Consider the following 22922-nt stretch of genomic DNA (forward strand, 5'->3'; position numbering starts at 1 on the left):
TATACCTGCTGGAACGGGTGCTACGGGTGGGTGCTGCTATGGTGACCAGTGAGATATACCTGCTGGAACGGGTGCTACGGGTGGGCGCTGCTATGGTGACCAGAGAGATATACCTGCTGGAACGGGTGCTACGGGTGGGTGCTGCTATGGTGACCAGAGAGATATACCTGCTGGAACGGGTGCTACGGGTGGGTGCTGCTATGGTGACCAGAGAGATATACCTGCTGGAACGGGTGCTACGGGTGGGTGCTGCTATGGTGACCAGTGAGATATACCTGCTGGAACGGGTGCTACGGGTGGGTGCTGCTATGGTGACCAGAGAGATATACCTGCTGGAACGGGTGCTACGGGTGGGTGCTGCTATGGTGACCAGTGAGATATACCTGCTGGAACGGGTGCTACGGGTGGGTGCTGCTATGGTTACCAGAGAGATATACCTGCTGGAACGGGTGCTACGGGTGGGTGCTGCTATGGTGACCAGAGAGATATACCTGCTGGAACGGGTGCTACGGGTGGGTGCTGCTATGGTGACCAGTGAGATAAGGGGGGACTTTAAGAAGAAAAAGATAAAAAGATAATAAATATATATACACGGGACAAGACGAGGACAAAGGCCGTCTGACTGCTACGACATCTTGGAAAAAAATTATTACAGTATGAGTCTAACCCTGTCAGTGTGGGTCTAACCCTGTCAGTGTGAGTCTAACCCTGTCAGTGTGAGTCTAACCCTGTCAGTATGAGTAAAACCCTGTCAGTGTGAGTCTAACCCTGTCAGTGTGAGTCTAACCCTGTCAGTGTGAGTCTAACCCTGTCAGTGTGGGTCTAACCCTGTCAGTGTGAGTCTAACCCTGTCAGTGTGAGTCTAAGCCTGTCAGTGTGAGTCTAACCCTGTCAGTGTGAGTCTAACCCTGTCAGTGTGGGTCTAACCCTGTCAGTGTGGGTCTAACCCTGTCAGTGTGGGTCTAACCCTGTCAGTGTGGGTCTAACCCTGTCAGTGTGAGTCTAACCCTGTCAGTGTGAGTCTAACCCTGTCAGTATGAGTCTAACCCTGTCAGTGTGAGTCTAACCCTGTCAGTATGAGTAAAACCCTGTCAGTGTGAGTCTAACCCTGTCAGTGTGGGTCTAACCCTGTCAGTGTGAGTCTAACAATGTCAGTATGAGTCTAACCCTGTCAGTGTGGGTCTAACCCTGTCAGTGTGAGTCTAACCCTGTCAGTATGAGTCTAACCCTGTCAGTGTGAGTCTAACCCTGTCAGTATGAGTCTAACCCTGTCAGTGTGAGTCTAACCCTGTCAGTATGAGTCTAACCCTGTCAGTGTGAGTCTAACCCTGTCAGTGTGAGTCTAACCCTGTCAGTGTGAGTCTAACCCTGTCAGTGTGAGTCTAACCCTGTCAGTATGGGTCTAACCCTGTCAGTGTGGGTCTAACCCTGTCAGTGTGAGTCTAACCCTGTCAGTGTGAGTCTAACCCTGTCAGTGTGAGTCTAACCCTGTCAGTGTGAGTCTAACCCTGTCAGTATGAGTCTAACCCTGTCAGTATGAGTCTAACCCTGTCAGTGTGAGTCTAACCCTGTCAGTGTGGGTCTAACCCTGTCAGTGTGAGTCTAACCCTGTCAGTGTGGGTCTAACCCTGTCAGTGTGAGTCTAACCATGTCAGTGTGAGTCTAACCCTGTCAGTGTGGGTCTAACCCTGTCAGTGTGGGTCTAACCCTGTCAGTGTGAGTCTAACCCTGTCAGTGTGAGTCTAACCCTGTCAGTGTGAGTCTAACCCTGTCAGTGTGGGTCTAACCCTGTCAGTGTGAGTCTAACCCTGTCAGTGTGGGTCTAACCCTGTCAGTGTGGGTCTAACCCTGTCAGTGTGAGTCTAACCCTGTCAGTGTGGGTCTAACCCTGTCAGTGTGGGTCTAACCCTGTCAGTGTGGGTCTAACCCTGTCAGTGTGAGTCTAACCCTGTCAGTGTGAGTCTAACCCTGTCAGTGTGGGTCTAACCCTGTCAGTGTGGGTCTAACCCTGTCAGTGTGAGTCTAACCCTGTCAGTGTGGGTCTAACCCTGTCAGTGTGGGTCTAACCCTGTCAGTGTGAGTCTAACCCTGTCACTGTGGGTCTAACCCTGTCAGTGTGGGTCTAACCCTGTCAGTGTGGGTCTAACCCTGTCAGTGTGGGTCTAACCCTGTCAGTGTGAGTCTAACCCTGTCAGTGTGAGTCTAACCCTTTCAGTGTGAGTCTAACCATGTCAGTGTGAGTCTAACCCTGTCAGTGTGGGTCTAACCCTGTCAGTGTGGGTCTAACCCTGTCAGTGTGAGTCTAACCCTGTCAGTGTGAGTCTAACCCTGTCAGTGTGGGTCTAACCCTGTCTGTATGAGTCTAACCCTGTCAGTGTGGGTCTAACCCTGTCAGTGTGGGTCTAACCCTGTCTGTAACTCTAACAGTAACCCTGTCTGTAACTCTAACAGTAACCCTGTCTGTAACTCTAACAGTAACCCTGTCTGTAACTCTAACAGTAACCCTGTCTGTAACTCTAACAGTAACCCTGTCTGTAACTCTAACCGTAACCCTGTCTGTAACTCTAACAGTAACCCTGTCTGTAACTCTAACAGTAACCCTGTCTGTAACTCTAACCGTAACCCTGTCTGTAACTCTAACAGTAACCCTGTCTGTAACTCTAACAGTAACCCTGTCTGTAACTCTAACAGTAACCCTGTCTGTAACTCTAACAGTAACCCTGTCTGTAACTCTAACCGTAACCCTGTCTGTAACTCTAACAGTAACCCTGTCTGTAACTCTAACAGTAACCCTGTCTGTAACTCTAACAGTAACCCTGTCTGTAACTCTAACAGTAACCCTGTCTGTAACTCTAACAGTAACCCTGTCTGTAACTCTAACAGTAACCCTGTCTGTAACTCTAACAGTAACCCTGTCTGTAACTCTAACAGTAACCCTGTCTGTAACTCTAACAGTAACCCTGTCTGTAACTCTAACAGTAACCCTGTCTGTAACTCTAACAGTAACCCTGTCTGTAACTCTAACAGTAACCCTGTCTGTAACTCTAACAGTAACCCTGTCTGTAACTCTAACAGTAACCCTGTCTGTAACTCTAACCGTAACCCTGTCTGTAACTCTAACAGTAACCCTGTCTGTAACTCTAACAGTAACCCTGTCTGTAACTCTAACAGTAACCCTGTCTGTAACTCTAACAGTAACCCTGTCTGTAACTCTCACAGTAACCCTGTCTGTAACTCTAACAGTAACCCTGTCTGTAACTCTAACCGTAACCCTGTCTGTAACTCTAACCGTAACCCTGTCTGTAACTCTAACAGTAACCCTGTCTGTAACTCTAACAGTAACCCTGTCTGTAACTCTAACAGTAACCCTGTCTGTAACTCTAACAGTAACCATGTCTGTAACTCTAACAGTAACCCTGTCTGTAACTCTAACAGTAACCCTGTCTGTAACTCTAACAGTAACCCTGTCTGTAACTCTAACAGTAACCCTGTCTGTAACTCTAACAGTAACCCTGTCTGTAACTCTAACAGTAACCCTGTCTGTAACTCTAACAGTAACCCTGTCTGTAACCCTGTCTGTAACTCTAACAGTAACCCTGTCTGTAACTCTAACAGTAACCCTGTCTGTAACTCTAACAGTAACCCTGTCTGTAACTCTAACAGTAACCCTGTCTGTAACTCTAACCGTAACCCTGTCTGTAACTCTAACAGTAACCCTGTTTGAAACCTGTCTGTAACTCTAACCGTAACCCTGTCTGTAACTCTAACAGTAACCCTGTCTGTAACCCTGTCTGTAACTCTAACAGTAACCCTGTCTGTAACTCTAACAGTAACCCTGTCTGTAACTCTAACAGTAACCCTGTCTGTAACTCTAACAGTAACCCTGTCTGTAACTCTAACAGTAACCCTGTCTGTAACTCTAACAGTAACCCTGTCTGTAACTCTAACAGTAACCCTGTCTGTAACTCTAACAGTAACCCTGTCTGTAACTCTAACAGTAACCCTGTCTGTAACTCTAACAGTAACCCTGTCTGTAACTCTAACCGTAACCCTGTCTGTAACTCTAACAGTAACCCTGTCTGTAACTCTAACAGTAACCCTGTCTGTAACTCTAACAGTAACCCTGTCTGTAACTCTAACCGTAACCCTGTCTGTAACTCTAACCGTAACCCTGTCTGTAACTCTAACAGTAACCCTGTCTGTAACTCTAACAGTAACCCTGTCTGTAACTCTAACAGTAACCCTGTCTGTAACTCTAACAGTAACCCTGTCTGTAACTCTAACAGTAACCCTGTCTGTAACTCTAACCGTAACCCTGTCTGTAACTCTAACAGTAACCCTGTCTGTAACTCTAACAGTAACCCTGTCTGTAACTCTAACAGTAACCCTGTCTGTAACTCTAACAGTAACCCTGTCTGTAACTCTAACCGTAACCCTGTCTGTAACTCTAACCGTAACCCTGTCTGTAACCCTGTCTGTAACTCTAACAGTAACCCTGTCTGTAACTCTAACAGTAACCCTGTCTGTAACTCTAACAGTAACCCTGTCTGTAACTCTACCAGTAACCCTGTCTGTAACTCTAACAGTAACCCTGTCTGTAACTCTAACAGTAACCCTGTCTGTAACTCTAACCGTAACCCTGTCTGTAACTCTAACCGTAACCCTGTCTGTAACTCTAACAGTAACCCTGTCTGTAACTCTAACAGTAACCCTGTCTGTAACTCTAACCGTAACCCTGTCTGTAACCCTGTCTGTAACTCTAACAGTAACCCTGTCTGTAACTCTAACAGTAACCCTGTCTGTAACTCTAACAGTAACCCTGTCTGTAACTCTACCAGTAACCCTGTCTGTAACTCTAACAGTAACCCTGTCTGTAACTCTAACAGTAACCCTGTCTGTAACTCTAACCGTAACCCTGTCTGTAACTCTAACCGTAACCCTGTCTGTAACTCTAACAGTAACCCTGTCTGTAACTCTAACAGTAACCCTGTCTGTAACTCTAACAGTAACCCTGTCTGTAACTCTAACAGTAACCCTGTCTGTAACTCTAACAGTAACCCTGTCTGTAACTCTAACAGTAACCCTGTCTGTAACTCTAACAGTAACCCTGTCTGTAACTCTAACAGTAACCCTGTCAGTAACTCTAACCGTAACCCTGTCTGTAACTCTAACAGTAACCCTGTCTGTAACTCTAACAGTAACCCTGTCTGTAACTCTAACAGTAACCCTGTCTGTAACTCTAACAGTAACCCTGTCTGTAACTCTAACAGTAACCCTGTCTGTAACTCTAACAGTAACCCTGTCTGTAACTCTAACAGTAACCCTGTCTGTAACTCTAACCGTAACCCTGTCTGTAACTCTAACCGTAACCCTGTCTGTAACTCTAACAGTAACCCTGTCTGTAACTCTAACAGTAACCCTGTCTGTAACTCTAACAGTAACCCTGTCTGTAACTCTAACCGTAACCCTGTCTGTAACTCTAACAGTAACCCTGTCTGTAACTCTAACAGTAACCCTGTCTGTAACTCTAACAGTAACCCTGTCTGTAACTCTAACAGTAACCCTGTCTGTAACTCTAACCGTAACCCTGTCTGTAACTCTAACCGTAACCCTGTCTGTAACCCTGTCTGTAACTCTAACAGTAACCCTGTCTGTAACTCTAACAGTAACCCTGTCTGTAACTCTAACAGTAACCCTGTCTGTAACTCTACCAGTAACCCTGTCTGTAACTCTAACAGTAACCCTGTCTGTAACTCTAACAGTAACCCTGTCTGTAACTCTAACCGTAACCCTGTCTGTAACTCTAACCGTAACCCTGTCTGTAACTCTAACAGTAACCCTGTCTGTAACTCTAACAGTAACCCTGTCTGTAACTCTAACCGTAACCCTGTCTGTAACCCTGTCTGTAACTCTAACAGTAACCCTGTCTGTAACTCTAACAGTAACCCTGTCTGTAACTCTAACAGTAACCCTGTCTGTAACTCTACCAGTAACCCTGTCTGTAACTCTAACAGTAACCCTGTCTGTAACTCTAACAGTAACCCTGTCTGTAACTCTAACCGTAACCCTGTCTGTAACTCTAACCGTAACCCTGTCTGTAACTCTAACAGTAACCCTGTCTGTAACTCTAACAGTAACCCTGTCTGTAACTCTAACAGTAACCCTGTCTGTAACTCTAACAGTAACCCTGTCTGTAACTCTAACAGTAACCCTGTCTGTAACTCTAACAGTAACCCTGTCAGTAACTCTAACCGTAACCCTGTCTGTAACTCTAACAGTAACCCTGTCTGTAACTCTAACAGTAACCCTGTCTGTAACTCTAACAGTAACCCTGTCTGTAACTCTAACAGTAACCCTGTCTGTAACTCTAACAGTAACCCTGTCTGTAACTCTAACAGTAACCCTGTCTGTAACTCTAACAGTAACCCTGTCTGTAACTCTAACCGTAACCCTGTCTGTAACTCTAACCGTAACCCTGTCTGTAACTCTAACAGTAACCCTGTCTGTAACTCTAACAGTAACCCTGTCTGTAACTCTAACAGTAACCCTGTCTGTAACTCTAACAGTAACCCTGTCTGTAACTCTAACCGTAACCCTGTCTGTAACTCTAACAGTAACCCTGTCTGTAACTCTAACAGTAACCCTGTCTGTAACTCTAACCGTAACCCTGTCTGTAACTCTAACCGTAACCCTGTCTGTAACTCTAACAGTAACCCTGTCTGTAACTCTAACAGTAACCCTGTCTGTAACTCTAACAGTAACCCTGTCTGTAACTCTAACAGTAACCCTGTCTGTAACTCTAACAGTAACCCTGTCTGTAACTCTAACAGTAACCCTGTCAGTAACTCTAACCGTAACCCTGTCTGTAACTCTAACAGTAACCCTGTCTGTAACTCTAACAGTAACCCTGTCTGTAACTCTAACAGTAACCCTGTCTGTAACTCTAACAGTAACCCTGTCTGTAACTCTAACAGTAACCCTGTCTGTAACTCTAACAGTAACCCTGTCTGTAACTCTAACAGTAACCCTGTCTGTAACTCTAACCGTAACCCTGTCTGTAACTCTAACCGTAACCCTGTCTGTAACTCTAACAGTAACCCTGTCTGTAACTCTAACAGTAACCCTGTCTGTAACTCTAACAGTAACCCTGTCTGTAACTCTAACAGTAACCCTGTCTGTAACTCTAACCGTAACCCTGTCTGTAACTCTAACAGTAACCCTGTCTGTAACTCTAACCGTAACCCTGTCTGTAACTCTAACCGTAACCCTGTCTGTAACTCTAACAGTAACCCTGTCTGTAACTCTAACAGTAACCCTGTCTGTAACTCTAACAGTAACCCTGTCTGTAACTCTAACAGTAACCCTGTATGTAACTCTAACAGTAACCCTGTCTGTAACTCTAACAGTAACCCTGTCTGTAACTCTAACAGTAACCCTGTCTGTAACTCTAACAGTAACCCTGTCTGTAACTCTAACAGTAACCCTGTCTGTAACTCTAACAGTAACCCTGTCTGTAACTCTAACAGTAACCCTGTCTGTAACTCTAACAGTAACCCTGTCTGTAACTCTAACCGTAACCCTGTCTGTAACTCTAACAGTAACCCTGTCTGTAACTCTAACAGTAACCCTGTCTGTAACTCTAACCGTAACCCTGTCTGTAACTCTAACAGTAACCCTGTCTGTAACTCTAACAGTAACCCTGTCTGTAACTCTAACAGTAACCCTGTCTGTAACTCTAACCGTAACCCTGTCTGTAACTCTAACCGTAACCCTGTCTGTAACTCTAACAGTAACCCTGTCTGTAACTCTAACAGTAACCCTGTCTGTAACTCTAACAGTAACCCTGTCTGTAACTCTAACAGTAACCCTGTCTGTAACCCTGTCTGTAACTCTAACAGTAACCCTGTCTGTAACTCTAACAGTAACCCTGTCTGTAACTCTAACAGTAACCCTGTCTGTAACTCTAACAGTAACCCTGTCTGTAACTCTAACAGTAACCCTGTCTGTAACTCTAACCGTAACCCTGTCTGTAACTCTAACAGTAACCCTGTCTGTAACTCTAACAGTAACCCTGTCTGTAACTCTAACCGTAACCCTGTCTGTAACCCTGTCTGTAACTCTAACAGTAACCCTGTCTGTAACTCTAAACGTAACCCTGTCTGTAACTCTAACCGTAACCCTGTCTGTAACTCTAACAGTAACCCTGTCTGTAACTCTAACAGTAACCCTGTCTGTAACTCTAACCGTAACCCTGTCTGTAACTCTAACAGTAACCCTGTCTGTAACTCTAACAGTAACCCTGTCTGTAACTCTAACAGTAACCCTGTCTGTAACTCTAACAGTAACCCTGTCTGTAACCCTGTCTGTAACTCTAACAGTAACCCTGTCTGTAACTCTAACAGTAACCCTGTCTGTAACTCTAACAGTAACCCTGTCTGTAACTCTAACAGTAACCCTGTCTGTAACTCTAACCGTAACCCTGTCTGTAACTCTAACCGTAACCCTGTCTGTAACTCTAACAGTAACCCTGTCTGTAACTCTAACAGTAACCCTGTCAGTAACTCTAACCGTAACCCTGTCTGTAACTCTAACAGTAACCCTGTCTGTAACTCTAACCGTAACCCTGTCTGTAACTCTAACCGTAACCCTGTCTGTAACTCTAACAGTAACCCTGTCTGTAACTCTAACCGTAACCCTGTCTGTAACTCTAACAGTAACCCTGTCTGTAACACTAACAGTAACCCTGTCTGTAACTCTAACCGTAACCCTGTCAGTAACTCTAACCGTAACCCTGTCTGTAACTCTAACAGTAACCCTGTCTGTAACTCTAACCGTAACCCTGTCTGTAACTCTAACCGTAACCCTGTCTGTAACTCTAACAGTAACCCTGTCTGTAACTCTAACAGTAACCCTGTCTGTAACTCTAACCGTAACCCTGTCTGTAACTCTAACAGTAACCCTGTCTGTAACTCTAACAGTAACCCTGTCTGTAACTCTAACAGTAACCCTGTCTGTAACTTTAACAGTAACCCTGTCTGTAACTCTAACAGTAACCCTGTCTGTAACTCTAACAGTAACCCTGTCTGTAACTCTAACAGTAACCCTGTCTGTAACTCTAACAGTAACCCTGTCTGTAACTCTAACAGTAACCCTGTCTGTAACTCTAACCGTAACCCTGTCTGTAACTCTAACAGTAACCCTGTCTGTAACTCTAACAGTAACCCTGTCTGTAACTCTAACCGTAACCCTGTCTGTAACTCTAACCGTAACCCTGTCTGTAACTCTAACAGTAACCCTGTCTGTAACTCTAACAGTAACCCTGTCTGTAATTCTAACAGTAACCCTGTCTGTAACTCTAACAGTAACCCTGTCTGTAACTCTAACAGTAACCCTGTCTGTAACTCTAACCGTAACCCTGTCTGTAACTCTAACCGTAACCCTGTCTGTAACTCTAACAGTAACCCTGTCTGTAACTCTAACAGTAACCCTGTCTGTAACTCTAACAGTAACCCTGTCTGTAACTCTAACCGTAACCCTGTCTGTAACTCTAACAGTAACCCTGTCTGTAACTCTAACCGTAACCCTGTCTGTAACTCTAACCGTAACCCTGTCTGTAACCCTGTCTGTAACTCTAACAGTAACCCTGTCTGTAACTCTAACAGTAACCCTGTCTGTAACTCTAACAGTAACCCTGTCTGTAACTCTAACAGTAACCCTGTCTGTAACTCTAACAGTAACCCTGTCTGTAACTCTAACAGTAACCCTGTCTGTAACTCTAACCGTAACCCTGTCTGTAACTCTAACCGTAACCCTGTCTGTAACTCTAACCGTAACCCTGTCTGTAACTCTAACAGTAACCCTGTCTGTAACTCTAACAGTAACCCTGTCTGTAACTCTAACAGTAACCCTGTCTGTAACTCTAACAGTAACCCTGTCTGTAACTCTAACAGTAACCCTGTCTGTAACTCTAACAGTAACCCTGTCTGTAACTCTAACAGTAACCCTGTCTGTAACTCTAACAGTAACCCTGTCTGTAACTCTAACCGTAACCCTGTCTGTAACTCTAACCGTAACCCTGTCTGTAACTCTAACCGTAACCCTGTCTGTAACTCTAACAGTAACCCTGTATGTAACTCTAACAGTAACCCTGTCTGTAACTCTAACAGTAACCCTGTCTGTAACTCTAACAGTAACCCTGTCTGTAACTCTAACAGTAACCCTGTCTGTAACTCTAACAGTAACCCTGTCTGTAACTCTAACAGTAACCCTGTCTGTAACTCTAACAGTAACCCTGTCAGTAACTCTAACAGTAACCCTGTCTGTAACTCTAACAGTAACCCTGTCTGTAACTCTAACAGTAACCCTGTCTGTAACTCTAACAGTAACCCTGTCTGTAACTCTAACAGTAACCCTGTCTGTAACTCTAACAGTAACCCTGTCTGTAACTCTAACAGTAACCCTGTCTGTAACTCTAACAGTAACCCTGTCTGTAACTCTAACAGTAACCCTGTCTGTAACTCTAACAGTAACCCTGTCTGTAACTCTAACCGTAACCCTGTCTGTAACTCTAACAGTAACCCTGTCTGTAACTCTAACAGTAACCCTGTCTGTAACTCTAACAGTAACCCTGTCTGTAACTCTAACAGTAACCCTGTCTGTAACTCTAACAGTAACCCTGTCTGTAACTCTAACAGTAACCCTGTCTGTAACTCTAACAGTAACCCTGTCTGTAACTCTAACAGTAACCCTGTCTGTAACTCTAACAGTAACCCTGTCTGTAACTCTAACAGTAACTCTGTCTGTAACTCTAACCGTAACCCTGTCTGTAACTCTAACAGTAACCCTGTCTGTAACTCTAACAGTAACCCTGTCTGTAACTCTAACAGTAACCCTGTCTGTAACTCTAACAGTAACCCTGTCTGTAACTCTAACAGTAACCCTGTCTGTAACTCTAACAGTAACCCTGTCTGTAACTCTAACAGTAACCCTGTCTGTAACTCTAACAGTAACCCTGTCTGTAACTCTAACCGTAACCCTGTCTGTAACTCTAACAGTAACCCTGTCTGTAACTCTAACAGTAACCCTGTCTGTAACTCTAACAGTAACCCTGTCTGTAACTCTAACAGTAACCCTGTCTGTAACTCTAACAGTAACCCTGTCTGTAACTCTAACCGTAACCCTGTCTGTAACTCTAACAGTAACCCTGTCTGTAACTCTAACAGTAACCCTGTCTGTAACTCTAACAGTAACCCTGTCTGTAACTCTAACAGTAACCCTGTCTGTAACTCTAACAGTAACCCTGTCTGTAACTCTAACAGTAACCCTGTCTGTAACTCTAACCGTAACCCTGTCTGTAACTCTAACAGTAACCCTGTCTGTAACTCTAACAGTAACCCTGTCTGTAACTCTAACAGTAACCCTGTCTGTAACTCTAACCGTAACCCTGTCTGTAACTCTAACCGTAACCCTGTCTGTAACTCTAACCGTAACCCTGTCTGTAACTCTAACAGTAACCCTGTCTGTAACTCTAACAGTAACCCTGTCTGTAACTCTAACAGTAACCCTGTCTGTAACTCTAACAGTAACCCGGTCTGTACCTCTAACAGTAACCCTGTCTGTAACTCTAACCGTAACCCTGTCTGTAACTCTAACCGTAACCCTGTCTGTAACTCTAACAGTAACCCTGTCTGTAACTCTAACAGTAACCCTGTCTGTAACTCTAACCGTAACCCTGTCTGTAACTCTAACAGTAACCCTGTATGTAACTCTCACAGTAACCCTGTCTGTAACTCTAACAGTAACCCTGTCTGTAACTCTAACCGTAACCCTGTCTGTAACTCTAACAGTAACCCTGTCTGTAACTCTAACAGTAACCCTGTCTGTAACTCTAACAGTAACCCTGTCTGTAACTCTAACAGTAACCATGTCTGTAACTCTAACCGTAACCCTGTCTGTAACTCTAACAGTAACCCTGTCTGTAACCCTGTCTGTAACTCTAACCGTAACCCTGTCTGTAACTCTAACAGTAACCCTGTCTGTAACTCTAACAGTAACCATGTCTGTAACTCTAACAGTAACCCTGTCTGTAACTCTAACAGTAACCCTGTCTGTAACTCTAACAGTAACCCTGTCTGTAACTCTAACAGTAACCCTGTCTGTAACCCTGTCTGTAACTCTAACCGTAACCCTGTCTGTAACTCTAACCGTAACCCTGTCTGTAACTCTAACAGTAACCCTGTCTGTAACTCTAACAGTAACCCTGTCTGTAACTCTAACAGTAACCCTGTCTGTAACTCTAACAGTAACCCTGTCTGTAACTCTAACAGTAACCCTGTCTGTAACTCTAACAGTAACCCTGTCTGTAACTCTAACAGTAACCCTGTCTGTAACTCTAACAGTAACCCTGTCTGTAACTCTAACAGTAACCCTGTCTGTAACTCTAACCGTAACCCTGTCTGTAACTCTAACCGTAACCCTGTCTGTAACTCTAACAGTAACCCTGTCTGTAACTCTAACAGTAACCCTGTCTGTAACTCTAACAGTAACCTGTCTGTAACTCTAACAGTAACCCTGTCTGTAACTCTAACCGTAACCCTGTCTGTAACTCTAACCGTAACCCTGTCTGTAACTCTAACCGTAACCCTGTCTGTAACTCTAACAGTAACCCTGTCTGTAACTCTAACAGTAACCCTGTCTGTAACTCTAACAGTAACCCTGTCTGTAACTCTAACAGTAACCCTGTCTGTAACTCTAACAGTAACCCTGTCTGTAACTCTAACAGTAACCCTGTCTGTAACTCTAACAGTAACCCTGTCTGTAACTCTAACCGTAACCCTGTCTGTAACTCTAACAGTAACCCTGTCTGTAACTCTAACAGTAACCCTGTCTGTAACTCTAACAGTAACCCTGTCTGTAACTCTAACAGTAACCCTGTCTGTAACTCTAACAGTAACCCTGTCTGTAACTCTAACAGTAACCCTGTCTGTAACTCTAACAGTAACCCTGTCTGTAACTCTAACCGTAACCCTGTCTGTAACTCTAACAGTAACCCTGTCTGTAACTCTAACAGTAACCCTGTCTGTAACTCTAACAGTAACCCTGTCTGTAACTCTAACAGTAACCCTGTCTGTAACTCTAACAGTAACCCTGTCTGTAACTCTAACAGTAACCCTGTCTGTAACTCTAACAGTAACCCTGTCTGTAACTCTAACAGTAACCCTGTCTGTAACTCTAACAGTAACCCTGTCTGTAACTCTAACAGTAACCATGTCTGTAACTCTAACAGTAACCCTGTCTGTAACTCTAACAGTAACCCTGTCTGTAACTCTAACCGTAACCCTGTCTGTAACTCTAACAGTAACCCTGTCTGTAACTCTAACAGTAACCCTGTCTGTAACTCTAACCGTAACCCTGTCTGTAACTCTAACAGTAACCCTGTCTGTAACTCTAACAGTAACCCTGTCTGTAACTCTAACAGTAACCCTGTCTGTAACTCTAACAGTAACCCTGTCTGTAACTCTAACAGTAACCCTGTCTGTAACTCTAACAGTAACCCTGTCTGTAACTCTAACAGTAACCCTGTCTGTAACTCTAACAGTAACCCTGTCTGTAACTCTAACAGTAACCCTGTCTGTAACTCTAACAGTAACCCTGTCTGTAACTCTAACAGTAACCCTGTCTGTAACTCTAACAGTAACCCTGTCTGTAACTCTAACCGTCGCCAAACCCACTGGCTCCAGGTCAATTACAAGTCTTTGCTAGGTAAAGGGATCCGTGCGGCAAGAAGTTAACATCAATGGGGCTGTAGTGGAGCGGGTCAAGAGTTTCAAATTCATTGGTGTCCACATCATCAACAAACTATCATGGTCCAAACACATCAAGACAGTTGTGAAGAGGGCATGACAAAACCTTTTGACCCTCATGAGACGGAAAAGATTTGGCATGGGTCCCCAGATCCTCAGAAGTAGCTGCACCATCGAGAGCATCCTGACCGGTTGCATCACCGCCTGGTATGGCGACTGCTCGGCATCTGACCGTAAGGCCCTACAGAGGGTAGTGCGCACGGCCCAGTACATCACCAGGGCCAAGCTTCCTGCAATCCAGGAACTATATAATAGGTGGTGTGAGAGGAAAGCCTATAAAGTTGTCAGACTCCAGTCACCCAAGTCATAGACTGTTCTCTCTGCTACCACACGGCAAGCAGTACCGGAGCTTCAAGTCTAAGACCAAAAGGCTCCTCAACAGCTTCTACCCCCAAGCCATAAGATTGCTGAACAATTAATCAGATGCCCGCCGGACTATTACATTTACCCCCCTCCCCACCCCCATTTTGTTTTAACCCTGGCTCACTGAGTTGTGTAACACATCCTCACATTAGCACTAACCCTGACCTTAACACTAACCCACACCCTAACCCTAACCCTGACCCTAACCCTAACACTAACCCTGACCCTAACACTAACCTGTATATTGTCTCGTTATTGTTATGTTATTGTGTTAATTTATATAATTTTTTACTTTAGTTTATTTGGTAAATATTTTCTTAACTCTTCTTGAACTGCACTGATGGTTAAGGGCTTGTAACTAAGCATTTCACAGTAAGGTGTCATCTACAAGTCTTTGCTAGGTAAAGCCCCGCCTTATCCCAGCTCACTGGTCACCATAGCAGCACCCACCCATAGCACACGCTCCAGCAGGTATATCTCACTGGTCACCCCCAAATCCAACTCCTCTTTTGGCCGCCTTTCCTTCCAGTTCTCTGCTGCCAATGACTGGAACGAATTGCAAAAATCACTGAAGCTGGAGACTTATATCTCCCTCACTAACTTTAAGCATCAGCTGTAAGTGCAGTTTACCGATCATTGCACCTGTACATAGCCCATCTGTAAATAGCCCACCCAACTACCTCATCCCTATATTGTTATTTATTTTTGCTATTTTGCACCCCAGTATCTCTACTTGCACATTCATCATCTGCACATCTATCACTCATATGTAAATGCTTCATTGTAATTATTTTGCCACTCTGGCCTATTTATTGCCTTACCTCCCTAATCTTACTAAATTTCCACACACTGTATATAGATTTTTATATTGTGTTATTGACTGTATGTTTGTTCATCCCATGTGTAACTCTGTGTTGTTTTTGTCGCACTTTTTTGCTTTATTTTGGCCAGGTTGCAGTTTATAAATGAGAACTTGTTCTCAACTAGCCTACCTGGTTAAATAAAGGTGAAATTAAATAAATAAAAAATCCTCCACCCACCATGCACTCTTTAAATAGCCTTCTTCCTTGTCAGTGACGGGCTGTTAAGTTAAAACCAAGACTTGCATATAATACTTATGAGTTTTTCCTTGAAACTGCAAATGCAATGATAGATTCATGCAATGCTTTACTATAAAGGAGATGTTTCCACCCCTACTCTTGTACACTGTGTTTTACACACAACCTTCTGTGCTCTATCAACATTTCTGTGTTGCCATGCTTACAGGACGGAGAACAGTTTCTAAACATTCACCCTGATTACTGTGATGTAGCTGCATTAACCATGGTTACTGGGATTTAGCTTTAATAACCATGGTTACTGTGATCTAGCTGTATTCACCATGGCTACTGTGATCTAGCTGTATTCACCATGGTTACTGTGATCTAGCTGTATTCACCATGGCTACTGTGATCTAGCTGTATTCACCATGGTTACTGTGATCTAGCTGTATTCACCATGGTTACTGTGATGTAGCTGTATTAACCATGGTTACTGTGATGTAGCTGTATTAACCGTGGTTACTGGGATTTAGCTTAAATAACCATGGCTACTGTGATGTAGCTGTATTCACCATGGCTACTGTGATGTAGCTGTATTCAACATGGTTACTCTGATGTAGCTGTATTCACCATGGTTACTGTGATGTAGCTGTATTCACCATGGGCTACTGTGATGTAGCTGTATTCACCATGGTTACTGTGATCCAGCTGTATTCACCATGGTTACTGTTATCTAGCTGTATTCACAATAGTGGTTGCTAAACGTGTGTGTGTGTGTGTGTGTGTGTGTGTGTGTGTGTGTGTGTGTGTGTGTGTGTGTGTGTGTGTGTGTGTGTGTGTGTGTGTGTGTGTGTGTGTGTGTGTGTGTGTGTGTGTGTGTGTGTGTGTGTGTGTGTGTGTGTGTGTGTGTGTGTTCCTCTGGCAGAGGGAGCAAGAGTCATTGACCTTGGAGGATCGGATGCCAGGATACATGATCAACGTGTCCGTCGTTCTAATGATGGTACTGTCACTATCACACTTTCCTTTTTTACCCCTATCCATCACTATATCATTCTGTCCTTCTATACTTCTATACCTCCAATTATCACTCTATCAATCTGTCCTTCTACAGTGGGGAGAACAAGTATTTGATACACTGTCAATTTTGCAGGTTTTCCTACTTACAAAGCATGTAGAGGTCTGTACTTTTTATCATAGGTACACTTCAACTGTGAGAGATGGAATCTAAAACAAAAATCCAGAAAATCACATTGTATGATTTTTAAGTAATTAATTTGCATTTTATTGCATGACATAAGTATTTGATCACCTACCAACCAGTAAGAATTCCGGCTCTCACAGACCTGTTAGTTTTTCTTTGAGAAGCCCTCCTGTTCTCCACTCATTACCTGTATTAACTCCACCTGTTTGAACTCGTTACCTGTATAAAAGACACCTGTCCACACACTCAATCAAACAGACTCCAACCTCTCCACAATGGCCAAGACCAGAGAGCTGTGTAAGGACATCAGGGATAAAATTGTAGACCTGCACAAGGCTGGGATGGGCTACAGGACAATAGAAAAACAGCTTGGTGAGAAGGCAACAACTGTTGGCGCAATTATTAGAAAATGGAAGACGTTCAAGATGACGGTCAATCACCCTCGGTCTGGGGCTCCATGCAAGATCTCACCTCGTGGGGCATCAATGATCATGAAGAAGGTGAGGGATCAGCCCAGAACTACACGGCAGGACCTGGTCAATGACCTGAAGAGAGCTGGGACCACAATCTCAAAGAAAACCATTAGTAACACACCACGCCGTCATGGATTAAAATCCTGCAGTGCACGCAAGGTCCCCCTGCTCAAGCCAGTGCATGTCCAGGCCCGTCTGAAGTTTGCCAATGACCATCTGGATGATCCAGAGGAGGAATGGGAGAAGGTCATGTGGTCTGATGAGACAAAAATAGAGCTTTTTGGTCTAAACTCCACTCGCCGTGTTTGGAGGAAGAAGAAGGATGAGTACAACCCCAAGAACACCATCCCAACCGTGAAGCATGGAGGTGGAAACATCATTCTTTGGGGATGCTTTTCTGCAAAGGGGACAGGACGACTGCACTGTATTGAGGGAAGGATGGATTTGGCCATGTATCGCGAGATCTTGGCCAACAACCTCCTTCCCTCAGTAAGAGCATTGAAGATGGGTCGTGGCTGGGTCTTCCAGCATGACAACGACCCGAAACACACAGCCAGGGCAACTAAGGAGTGGCTCCGTAAGAAGCATTTCAAGGTCCTGGAGTGGCCTAGACAGTCTCCAGACCTGAACCCAATAGAAAATCTTTGGAGGGAGCTGAAAGTCCGTATTGCCCAGCGACAGCCCCGAAACCTGTAGGATCTGGAGAAGGTCTGTATGGAGGAGTGGGCCAAAATCCCTGCTGCAGTGTGTGCAAACCTGGTCAAGAACTACAGGAAACGTATGAACTCTGTAATTGCAAACAAAGGTTTCTGTACCAAATATTAAGTTCTGCTTTTCTGATGTATCAAATACTTATGTCATGCAATAAAATGCAAATTAAATACTTAAAAATTATACAATGTGATTTTCTGGATTTTTGTTTTAGATTCTGTCTCTCACAGTTGAAGTGTACCTATGATAAAAATGACAGACCTCTACATGCTTTGTAAGTAGGAAAACCTGCAAAATCGGCGGTGTATCAAATACTTGTTCTCCCCACTGTATACCTGTAATTATAACTATCCTGCTATACCTCTAATTATCACTATCCTTCTATACCTCTAATTATCACTATCCAGCTATACATCTATCATTCAATACCTCTAAGTATAACACTATACCTCTTTCACTCTATCTCTCTATACCTCTAAGTATTGCTCTGTCCTTCTATACCTCTATATAGCACTCTGTCCATCTATACCTCTATCTAGCACTCTGTCCATCTATACCTCTATCTAGAACGATATCCTTCTATACCTCCATCTAGAATGATATCCTTCTATACCTCCATCTAGAATGATATCCTTCTATACCTCCATCTAGAATGATATCCATCTATACCTCCATCTAGAATTGTATCCTTCTATACCTCCATCTAGAATTATATCCTTCTATACCTCCATCTAGAATTATATCCTTCTATACCTCTATCTAGCATTATATCATTCTATACCTCCATCTATAATTATATCCTTCTATACCTCCATCTAAAATGATATCCTTCTATACCTCTATCTAGCACTATCCTTCTATTCCTCCATCTAGCACTCTGTCCATCTATACCAACATCTAGCACTCTGTCCTTCTATACCTCTATCTAGCACTCTGTCCATCTATACCTCTATCTAGCATTAGATCATTCTATACCTCCATCTAGAATTATATCCTTCTATACCTCCATCTAGAATTATATCCTTCTATACCTCTATCTAGAATTGTATCCTTCTATACCTCCATCTAGAATTATATCTGTCTATACCTCCATCTAGAATTATATCCTTCTATACTTCCATCTAGAATTATATCCTTCTATACCTCCATCTAGAATTATATCCTTCTATACCTCCATCTAGAATTATATCCTTCTATACCTTCATCTAGCATTATATCCTTCTATACCTCTATCTAGGACTATATCCTTCTATACCTCTATCTAACACTCTGTCCATCTATACCTCTATCTAACACTCTGTCCATCTATACCTCTATCTAGAAGTACAGTATATCCTTCTATCTTTCTATACCTCTATCTAGCACTATATCCTTCTATACCTCTATCTAGCACTCTGTCCATCTATACCTCTATCTAGAATTATATCCTTCTATACCTCCATCTAGAATTATATCCTTCTATACCTCTATCTAGCACTATGTCCATCTATACCTCTATCTAGAATGATATCCTTCTATACCTCTATCTAGAATGATATCCTTCTATACCTCTATCTAAAACTCTATCCTACTATACCTCCATCTAGCACTATATCCTTCTGTACCTCTGTCTAGCACTATGTTTCTATACTCCCGTCTAGCACTCTGTCCTTCTACACCCCCGTCTAGCACTCTGTCCTTCTATACCTCTATCTAGCACTCTATCCGTCTATACCTCTATCTAGCACTCTGTCTGTCTATACCTCTATCTAGCACTCGATCCTTCTATACTTCCATCTAGAATTATATCCTTCTATACCTCCATCTAGAATTATATCCCCCTATACCTCCATCTAGCATTATATCCCTCTATACCTCTATCTACCACTCTATCCGTCTATACCTCCATCTAGCATTATATCCTTCTATACCTCCATCTAGAATTATATCCTTCTATACCTCCATCTAGAATTATATCCTTCTATACCTCCGTCTAGAATTATATCCTTCTATACCTCCATCTAGAATTATATCCTTCTATACCTCCATCTAGAATTATATCCTTCTATACCTCCATCTAGAATTATATCCTTCTTTACCTCCATCTAGAATTATCCTTCTATTCCTTCTATTCCTCCATCCTCCATACTGATGTTAACCTTTCTGGTTATAACCTTTTTCGGCAAGACAGATCTTCAAAGGTGTGGGAGTGGCAATCTTTACCAAGGATACCCTTCAGTGCTCAGATGTCTCCACCTATCAACCTATCCTTCTATACCTCTATCCTTCTCTATCCTTTTGTACTTCTATCTATTACTATCTTTGATACGTCAATCACTCTATCCTTCTATACCTCAAATTATCCTGCTATACCTCAATCTATCACTCCCTTCCTTTATCTCTATTTACTTTATTCCTCTAATTACCATTCTATTATTCTATACCTCTAATTATCACTCTATCTTTCTATACCTCTTATCACTCTATCCTTCTATACCTCTAATTATCACTCTATCCTTCTATACCTCTAATTATCTACCCTTCTATATTGCTAATTATCCCTCTATATATCACCATCCTTCTATACTAGTAGTTACAAACAGCACAGATTCTAAACGCTGGCCCTACATAGTGTATAATGTCTTTATATATTTAAAAATGTTCTTGTGCATTTTGCCATTTGCCTCATGACTCCTGGGTGCTTTGTTGACTACAAACGTTCTTTACCAATCCATGGGACAGACTGTTTGCTCCCACACTCGGGACTCTGACTCTCTATTGGTTACACAGACTATTCTAACCACCTCCCATCCTATTCTAACCACCTCTCGCTGGCTTTGTATTCATGTTATCTGATGAAATTGCTGTTCAATATGATATTTTTGTCATCTGATGCACATTCAGATGGCCTAAATCAGCACTGCAGAGCTCTCCCTGGCCTATGCCGTGCCTTGATTGTATTACTGTTTGTCACGTTCCTGACCTATTTTTATGTTATTTTGATTATGTTTAGTTGGTCAGGGCGTGAGTTGGGGTGGGCATTGTATGTTGTGTGTGTTTTGTTTAGTCTATGGGTGTTGTATTGTGTATGGGATAGATAATTGTGAGGTTGTCTAGTTATGTCTATGGCTGCCTAGATTGGGTCTCAATCAGAGACAGCTGTCATTCATTTGTCTCTGATTGGGAGCCATATTTAAGGTAGCCATAGGCAGTAGGCTTTTGTGGGTAGTTGTCTTGTTTAAACGTTTGTTGCTTGTCTGTGCACTTGCGTTATTTAGCTTCACGATCATTTGTTGTTTTGTTTGTTTGTATAGTGTTTTCGTTTCATGTTCATCTTCGGTCATTTATTAAAAGAAGATGGCTTATTTTCCTCATGCTGCGTTTTGGTCCGAATCTCTTCCACACGATCGTGACAGAACTACCCACCACAACAGGACCAAGCGGATTGAGGAAGGAAGGAAGGAACTACAGCAATGGAGAGAAGAGGAATGGACTTGGGAGGAGATCCTGGACGGCAAAGGACCCTGGACTCAGCCAGGGGAATATCGCCGTCCCAAAGCGGAGCTGGAGGCAGCGAAAGCGGAGAGGCGGTTTTATGAGGCAAAGGCAAGGCAGAGTGGCTGGAAGCCCGAGAGGCTCACCCAAAAATTTCTTGGGGGGGGGGGGGGGGGGCTAAAGGGGAGTGTGGCGAAGCCGGGTTGGATACCTGAGCCAACTCCCCGGGCTTGCCGTGGAGTGAGAGGGCGTCGTACTGGTCAGACACCGTGTTATGCGGTAAAGCGCACGGTGTCCCCAGTACGCGTGCTTAGCCCAGTGCGGGCTATTCCACCTTGCCGCACTGGGAGGGCTAGGTTGGGCATCGAGCCGGATGCCATGAAGCCGGCCCAACGTATCTGGCCTCCAGTACGTCTTCTCGGGCCGGTGTACATGGCACCAGCCTTACAGGTGGTGTCCCCGGTTCGCCTGCATAGCCCAGTGCGGGCTATTCCACCTCGCCGCACTGGCAGGGCTACGGGGACCATTCAACCTGGTAAGGTTGGGGAGGCTCGGTGCTCAAGAGCACGTGTCCTCCTTCACGGTCCGGTATATCCGGCGCCACCTTCCCACCCCAGCTCAGTACCACCAGTGCCTACACCACGCACCAGGCTTCCAGTGCATCTCCAGAGCCCTGTTCCTCTTCCACGCACTCTCCCTATGGTGCGTGTCTCCAGCCCAGTGCCTCCAGTTCCGGCACCACGCATCAAGCCTCCTGTGCGTCTCCAGAGCCCTGGACGCACTGTTCCTTCTCCCCGCACTCGCCCTGAGGTGCGTGTCCTTAGCCCGGTACCTCCAGTTCCGGTACCACGCACCAGGCCTATAGTGCGTCTCAGCCGGCCAGAGTCTGCCGTCTGCCCAGCGGCGCCTGAACTGCCCGTCTGCCCAGCGGCGCCTGAACTGCCCGTCTGCCCAGCGGCGCCTGAACTGCCCGTCTGCCCAGCGGCGCCTGAACTGCCCGTCTGCCATACGCCGTCTGAACTGTCCGTCTGCCATGAGCCTGCAAAGCCGTCCGTCTGCCATGAGCCTGCAAAGCCGTCCGTCTGCCATGAGCCTGCAAAGCCGCCCGTCTGCCATGAGCCTACAGAGCCGTCCGCCAGACAGGAGCCGCTAGAGCCGTCCGCCAGACAGGAGCCGCTAGAGCCGTCCGCCAGACCGGATCAGCCAGAGCCTTCCGCCAGACCGGATCAGCCAGAGCCTTCCGCCAGACCGGATCAGCCAGAGCCTTCCGCCAGACCGGATCAGCCAGAGCCTCCGCCAGACCGGATCAGCCAGAGCCTTCCGCCAGACCGGATCAGCCAGAGCCTTCCGCCAGACCGGATCAGCCAGAGCCTTCCGCCAGACCGGATCAGCCAGAGCCTTCCGCCAGACCGGATCAGCCAGAGCCTTCTGCCAGACCGGATCAGCCAGAGCCTTCCGCCAGACCGGATCAGCCAGAGCCTTCCGCCAGCCATGACCGTCCAGAGCCGTCAGCGAGCTATGACCGTCCAGAGCCGTCAGCGAGCCATGACCGTCCAGAGCCGTCAGCGAGCCATGACCGTCCAGAGCCGTCAGCGAGCCATGACCGTCCAGAGCCGTCAGCGAGCCATGACCGTCCAGAGCCGTCAGCCAGCCATGACCGTCCAGAGCCGTCAGCCAGCCAAGAGCGTCCAGAGCCAGCCAGCCAGGATCCGCCAGTCATTCTGGTGTTGCCCCTCATTCTGGTGTTGCCCCTCATTCTGGTGTTGCCCCTCATTCCGGTGTTGCCCCTCATTCCGGT

General features: G+C 44.8%; 1 protein-coding gene across 1 annotated transcript in view; it reads left to right on the forward strand.

Moving 5' to 3' along the window:
• LOC139577991 (anoctamin-1-like) overlaps window positions 1–22922 on the forward strand; it is a 126546-nt gene that overhangs the window by 62882 nt on the left and 40742 nt on the right. Inside the window, exon 16 of the mRNA XM_071405104.1 lies at window positions 16191–16265. Coding sequence (XP_071261205.1) covers window positions 16191–16265 — 75 coding nt within the window. The remainder of the gene's footprint in view (window positions 1–16190; window positions 16266–22922) is intronic.

This window comes from Salvelinus alpinus, chromosome 6 (genome assembly GCF_045679555.1).
Source record: "Salvelinus alpinus chromosome 6, SLU_Salpinus.1, whole genome shotgun sequence".
NCBI classification, from domain to species: domain Eukaryota; kingdom Metazoa; phylum Chordata; class Actinopteri; order Salmoniformes; family Salmonidae; genus Salvelinus; species Salvelinus alpinus.